The sequence below is a fragment of the Engraulis encrasicolus genome, chromosome 17, assembly GCF_034702125.1.
Source record: "Engraulis encrasicolus isolate BLACKSEA-1 chromosome 17, IST_EnEncr_1.0, whole genome shotgun sequence".
In the NCBI taxonomy this organism is placed as follows: Eukaryota; Metazoa; Chordata; class Actinopteri; order Clupeiformes; family Engraulidae; genus Engraulis; species Engraulis encrasicolus.
The window spans coordinates 32,122,014-32,129,351 of record NC_085873.1 but is presented as its reverse complement, the minus strand read 5'-3'; the positions used below and the strand labels follow the sequence as shown (position 1 = coordinate 32,129,351).

At 47.3% G+C, this 7,338-nt stretch overlaps 1 protein-coding gene across 1 annotated transcript in view; it reads left to right on the top strand.

Moving 5' to 3' along the window:
• The window catches only part of mvp (major vault protein), a 34,504-nt gene extending 30,750 nt beyond the window's left edge, over positions 1 to 3,754 (top strand). Inside the window, exons 17-18 of the mRNA XM_063220652.1 lie at positions 2,404 to 2,592; positions 2,970 to 3,754. Of these exons, the coding sequence (XP_063076722.1) occupies positions 2,404 to 2,592; positions 2,970 to 3,098 (318 nt within the window). The 3' untranslated portion in view covers positions 3,099 to 3,754. The remainder of the gene's footprint in view (positions 1 to 2,403; positions 2,593 to 2,969) is intronic.
• The last annotated feature ends 3,584 nt before the right edge of the window (positions 3,755 to 7,338 follow it).

Genomic DNA, 7,338 nt, shown 5'->3' with positions numbered 1-7,338 from the left:
GGGAACACAGAACATAGGGCATAGAACATAGAACATGGAATATAGAACACAGGACATCAAACATAGAATAGGGTACACAGAACATAGGGCATAGAACAGAGGACATAGAATATAGAACACAGGACATAGAACATAGAATAGGGTACACAGAAAATAGGCAGGGTTCCCGCGGGTTATTCAAAATATTAAAAAGGCATTGAATTTAGTTATCCAGCATTAAGAGCATTAATAGCATTGAATTATCTGTTAAAAGTCGGGAATTTTTTTCACTGCGGCATTAAATTTTCAAAAAACATTTCAGTGTGCAACCTAAAGGATGAAGTTTTTTTTTTCATAATGAAGATGACGCACAGAACGTCAATATGACCCATGATTCGTTGTAGAACGCTACTGTAAACACAAATCTAGAGTGCAGCGTCGCCATTTTTTGATGAGGTGAGGTGAAGAATGGGAAAGTGCCGGTTTAACCCCAAGTGGCTGCAGGATCCAAAATACTTTTGGGTAAAATCTGTGCCGAATGACCGCGAGGCGTGCTGCACACTATGCAAGAAAACGTTTACGCTGGGCTTTTTTCATAATGAAGATGACGCACAGAACGTCCATTCGTTGCACTGTAAACACGTGCACAAACCTTGAGTGCTGCAGCAGGGATAACGGGAAGTGTAGCATTAACAATTATCTATCCTCGACGTAGCGCACAAGTATTTTTTCCACTAACCAGCAAAGTTTTATTTGTGCCGTCCAAGCACCAGTTGAACTCGAGAAGCAGGTTGTGATCAAAGCCACGCCCCGTTTATATTTATTTCATTGTGTTCATGCAAACAGTGGAGAACTGACGTTGTGGAGTGTTACCGGTTTTCTTGGGGTATTCTTTTTAAGGCTATTGAACGTTGTGAAGCAAACTTAAGGAGCAATCAGAAATCCACCGCTGTCATTTGTAGCCATTTCAATTTCATGACAAAGCTGTGTTACAAACGCAATTAGGCTACTTGGCGAGACAGACCTATCGATTGGTCGCAACTAGTAGATTTATCACAAACGACCACCGACATTAATTAACACACTCTTGTTTGAGGAGCTCCTAAAAGCGTTAGCAGAAAACAAGGCGACGTCATGCAACATTTAGCCTCTTTTTAAAATCTTGCATTGAATTTTTGAGGTGGCCAATAATAACCACAGACGCGTAACCGCGGTTAAATCACACACTGGTTAGGCTACAGTGCACTCCACACACCAACGCGTGGGCACGCTATAGGCCTACCTGTTGGTAGCAAACTTGACTCGTATCAAATCCCGTCTCTGAACTATTTCCCTTGCTGTTCGGAAAAAAAGACGACTACTTAGTTGATCTTGTTTTAATCGATGCGCTGCTAAACCAGGAGACCTGACCCATCTATGAATAGGGGGGCTCACGGCGCATTTCCTTACTGAATCATGCCCAGATAATGCATACTTCCCAGAATTGCGCATGGTGAAAAATAGTAAACAAGCATGGACGCATGCATGGTCTTATCGGATAATCATTATTGTGGCCATTCGACTATGGCAGTGCTATTCTCAAATACCTGTAAAACACTACATTAAGGGGGATCATTACTTGCACAACTAGCCCTATGACCAATAACTTGTTGACTCAAAAAATGAGTGGGTTATTGTCAGTTTAACGCTCAAATTGTAAATGGTACATTTAAATGTAGGCAATTATACTTTTTGAACGTCATTATAATGGAGTGAAGAAAAACGATTAGGCCTAATTATTAGGCCCAACAACAATAATAATGGTCTACTCCAATTTAGTCTGATAGGTTTACATTATATTGGCTAATACATGTTGAAAGACAGATAGGCCTACTGTATGAATATAGGTTACAGTACATGTGCAAATTTATGATTAGGCCTATGATTGGTCTACTTCATCATCCTAGAAAATGTCAATAGCCTATAAAAAACAGCAAATGTTCCAATTCTTTCTGTGTTTGGCTGATCGGTGATCATCACAGCAAGTCGGTAATCTGCAATTAACAAATAAATAGTGCTTTTGAATTCAATTCTGGGATGTGTTTAAGTAAATAAATCTGAGAGTGTTTTAATTGTATTTTCCATAAATGTACATTCTTGTGCCAAACAGAGAGGTAATCTCTTAAGAAGTAATGAGGTTTGAATTTGATACGCGCTTTCTTAATTGAATTTCGTTCAATATTATTGAAATAATGGGTGCGATAAAAGTATTAAATTTTATGTGAACATGCATTAAAAAAGGTCTTAAAAGCATTGAATTTAGGTTTAACAATCCTGGGGGAACCCTGAATAGGGCATAGAACATGGACAACAGAACATGGAGCAATACAAGGGCATAGAACACAAGACATGCTGTATATACTATGTGTGCATCTGTGTGTGTAGGAGGCAGAGTTGGCGCGTCTGGCTAAGGCCCGGGAGGCGGAGCTGAGCTTCCAGGAGGAGCGTGATAGGCTGGAGGTGGCCAAGCAGGAGAAAATGGCGGCCATCGAATCCCAACGCTTCCAGAGCCAGATACAGGCCCTGGGCGCCGACACACTCAAGGAGATGGCCAGAGCCGGACCTGAACTACAGGTACACATGAGCACGCACGCGCACACACACACACACAATCTCAATCTAGTATATATGAATGTGTATTCCCTCCCAGATGAGGCTTCTCCAGTCTAGCTAGGTCTGCTGTTCGCTATCATCACTGATAACAGATGAATATTAATCTATGCATCAGAATGTCGGGCCCTGCCGTGCCCAACCGGTAGGGCACTCGCCTGCCATGCGGCTGACCCGGGTTCGATTCCCGGCCCGGATCCTTTGCCGACCCATCCCCGCCTCTCTCCCCATTCGCTTCCTGTCCACCTCTCAAACTGTCCTATCATCAATAAAGTCGTAAAAGACCAAAACAAATATCTTTAAATAAAATAATTATATATACTATATCTGTGTTCTCCTAGGTGAAGCTGCTCCAGTCTCTGGGTCTGCAGTCCACCCTCATCACCGACGGCAGCACTCCCATCAACCTCTTCGGTACCGCCAACGGCCTGCTGGGGGCGATACAGGGAACCAAACCCACCGAGGGCTGAGGAGCAGACGGCAGAGACACCTGCACGAGAGAGAGAGAGAGAGAGAGAGACAGAGAGAGACCTGTAACTGTAGATGAAGAGGGAGGGAGCGGTGTATGCAGACCATTGACCATTGGAGCCTTTAATCACTTGACTTGTTTACCTGCTTGATGTATCCTCTTGTTTACTTACTGTATTTTTTGTATCTGCTATGCATCTATTCTGCACTCTATGCTCTTGCAATGGGTTTAATTTTTATCCAAATGATAAACACACCATAGAAGGAAATGCAGTGTGTGTGTGTGTGTGTGGCTAAGGGATGCAGTGTGTGTGTGTGTGTGTGTGTGTGTGTGTGTGTGTGTGTGTGTGTGTGTGTGTGTGTGTGTGTGTGTGTGTGTGTCTGTGTGTGTCTGTGTGTGTGCATGTGTGCATGTGTGTATGTCTCTGTGTGTCTGTGTGTGTGCTTAGTGTGTTTATCTGTCCTCTACTTTAGCCTGTGGTGCCTTGTAGCCTCTTCTTCCCAAAGCTTGTGCCCATCGCCTACAACGATGACTACATGCCTTTGCCTTCTCTTTCGATTGTAGCCTATGATGATGAAGAGGATGGTGGCGATGCCTTAATGATTATGACTTGTTCTTATTTCATTGTACTGGAAATAAATAAATGCATGAAGTCAAGCACTCCGTCTGATCTCTGAGTCATTGTGCGAGTACGTGTGAGTATGTGCGAAGGAGGGAGAGAAAAGGGGAGAGGGAAAGAATTGGCACAGTGGGAGTCTGGTGTGTGTGTGTGTGTGTGTGTGTGTGTGTGTGTGTGTGTGTGTGTGTGTGTGTGTGTGTGTGTGTGTGTGTGTGTGTGTGTGTGTGTGAGAGAAGATTTGGCAGAGTTGGAGAGTAGAGAGTGACACTGCTTCTGGATGTCCTGAGATGACTGCTCAGTGCTCACGGCCTTTACCGCATCTCGCGCAGGTGACCGGACCGCTGGCGGGAAATGTACCCACGCGCCTGCCAGCTACCATGGTGATGATGATCATTAAGGGCGCGCGGCTGTCAAAATTCAGGCAAATGAAACTGTGCAGATGTCACAATATCATCCCACAACACTATTAAAGAACAATACTGAAGTACAGACATTGTCTAGCCTACATAGTCAAGTCTAACACTATGATCGAAGAAGAGAAAGCCTATAAGTTTGACTTGGTGGAGGAATGGCGAACAACGTAATATAATGAACTGTAGCTCTGAGCAACAGAAACACCAAATATTCCACTGCAGGCGTTGTCTCCTAATCGCCTCTGTTGTTTTCTGTTAGTTACTTCATCTTCATGTCGGCCTCGAGGACCGTTTGATGGCTTTGAGCGCGTGAGCAGAATAAAGGGGGGCTGCACTGGGCTCGCGAGCAGAATGCTACATCAGCAGAATACAATGCGCGCGAGGAGAGAAAAAAGAGGAATCTGAACGTCTCAATGCAGGTGGCGCCACGCGCATACAACACGTTCAGCACGCCTAGCGTGAAATTAACTGTCGATCTCAGTGTCTCTCGCTCCTCTTCTTTCTCTCTCTTCCCCTCTCCCTTTCTCCCTTCACACACTATTTCATCTCAGCTCTACGCATACCACCCCTCCCTCCTTCCCTCCCTCCCTTCCATTCACACACACACCGCAGCAGAGCAGCGCGAGCTGAGGTAGACATCCTGGCGCGCGGGCTGAAGCTTCTGATTGCGACTCTTTTTCTATAAGAAACAAAAACCCGAAGGCAGCCAATATTTTGGTTTCTCTGCGCACTTTCTGTTCTATCTTTATTTCTCTATCGCTCAATCTCTCTATCTCTCTTCAGAGCGGTGCAGCACTTCCCGCTCTTTGTCTCGGCTGTTTGGCTAGGTTGTGATTTGACGCCAGAGATTCCCGCGGCATGCGCCTCTAGACGAGAAGGAGGTGAGTGCGATACAGTAGCGGAGTCGCTATGAGTGTGCATGTGTGTGCTCATGCGTGCTGTTGCTGCTGCAGTCTTTTTCAACATTTGCTGCTGTTTTTACATGCGCTTCATCATAATGCAAAATGGGTGTGTCTGCTGTGTGTGTGCGTGTGTGTGTGTGTTCGGGGTGTGGGCGCAGTATGAACACGAGTTATTATAGTTCTGGTACATTTAAGTAATGTTCTCTTTCTGTTAAGGGATAGCCTTGCCAGCGTGCGTGTGAGCGTGCGTTTGTGAGTGGGTGTTCATGCATTATTCTGTTGCTGCGCATCGCAAGGAAGTTGGCGCAGGCACTGTGTGTGCGCGCGTGCGTGCGTCTGTGTGCGCTGTTAGTGGTCATGAAGTGGTCATTGGATGTTGTTCAGTGTGTGTGTGCGTGTATCTTATTCAGTGTGTGCGTGTGAGCTTGTGTGTGTGCGTGTGTGCATGTGTGTGTGCGCATGTGTTTCAAGGGTATTGGTGTGTGTGTGTGTGAGTGCTGCTGTCCATGGTTCTGAACTGTATGTACGATGCTGCTGTTGGGGTGTGTGTCTTGTGTGTGCGTGTGTGTGTGTGTGTGTGGGGGGGGGGGGGGGAGTGCATGTTTACAGGCTGCTGTGCAGTGTGTATGTGTGTTTACAGGGTGCTGTGCGGCATGTGTGTGTCTGTGTGCGCGTGCGCATGCGCATTTACAGTACTGTACAGTGTGTGTGTCTTTACAGGCTGCTGTGTGGTGTGTGTGATGCGCTGTGTGTGTGTGTGTGTGTGTGTGTGTGTGTGTGTGTGTGTGTGCGTGCGTGCGTGTTCACAGGGTGTTGTACTGCATGTGTGTGTGTGTGTGTGTGTGTGTGTGTGTGTGTGTGTGTGTGCGTGTGTGTGTATGCGTGCTCTCTCCATGGTCCTTAAGTCTGACAGAGTGCAGCATCCCTGATTGTCGCTAGCCCACTGCGCTAAAGTCTGTGTGTGTGTGTGTGAGAGAGAGAGAGAGAGAGAAAGATAGTGTGTGAGAGAGAGAGAGAGAGATCGAGAGTCAGGGAGGGGGGGGGGGGGTCATGCGTGTGTGTGTGTTTGTGAGTGTGCGCGTGCGTGTGTGTCCCACTGCGCTAAATAGTTTGTGTGTGTGTGTGAAGCAGGGGGAGAGGAGGGTGTGTGTGTGTGTGTGTGTGACTGCCGCTGCGTGTGGTGGGGGTCACACTAGTGTGTGTGTGTGTGTGTGTGTGTGTCCCTCTCCCTCTCTGCGCTAAAGTGTCTGTGTGTGTGTGTGTGTGTGTGTGTGTGTGTGTGTGTGTGTGTGTGTGTGTGTGTGTGTGTGTATTGAGGGGTTCCCAAAGTTTGTGTGTCTGGCAGAGCATCAAGCTGCTGACGACCATCTGCAAACAGCAGTCACAACCAGTGTGTGTGTGTGTGTGTGTGTGTGTGTGTGTGTGTGTGTGTGTGTGTGTGTGTGTGTGTGTGTGTGTGTGTGTGTGTGTGTGTGTGTGCGTGCGCGCGCAGTAAGTCAGTCAGATGCTCATGCGGGACCTCACTTAAGTGTGTGTGTGTGTGTGTGTTGTGTGTGTGTGTGCGTGTGTGTGTGTGTTTGTGGGTGGGTGTGTGTGTGTGTGTGTGTGTGTGCGCAGCAAGTAAGTCAGATGCTCATGCGGGACCTCACTTAAGTGTGTGTGGCGAGGGGTGCAGTGTGTGTGTGTGTGTGTGTGTGTGTGTGTGTGTGTGTGTGTGTGTGTGTGTGTGTGCGCGCGCGTGTGTGCTCACTGCTCACCTCACTGGCTATAAACCCTCACAGGGGTGTAGTTGGAAGTGTGTGTGTTTGTGTGTGTGTGTGTGTGGCTGGTCAGAGAGGGCTGGGAAGGTTCTGTGTGTGTTGGGGGAGGGTTTAGTTTTACATCACTGTAGAAGAGTGTGTGGCTAGGGTTGCAAAAGGGGCGGAAAATTCTGGAAAATTTCCGTGCAAACTTTAATACTTGCACTTTTTGAAGTGCGATAGGACACCCTGAGTTTCATACGCAGGGCCGCTGACAGCTCTGACCAGGCCTGGGAACAAAGTCGTCTGAAAGACCCCCCCCCACCCCCGGGCCTGGGGCAACTGAGTAATAACAGAGATATAATAATGTAATGGGGAGCCAAAGCAGCCCCCACGCCCCCCACCCCCTGGGCCTGGGGCAACTGAGTCCTTTGCCCCCCTTTTCGGCAGCCCTGTCCATACGCATGCTGCATGCGAAAGTGCTATCCCACCTACAGTGCCTTGCCTGCAGTGGCCATTGATAGGAGATACACAGACAGCCAGTGCATCAGAGAAGGCAAAAACTTTG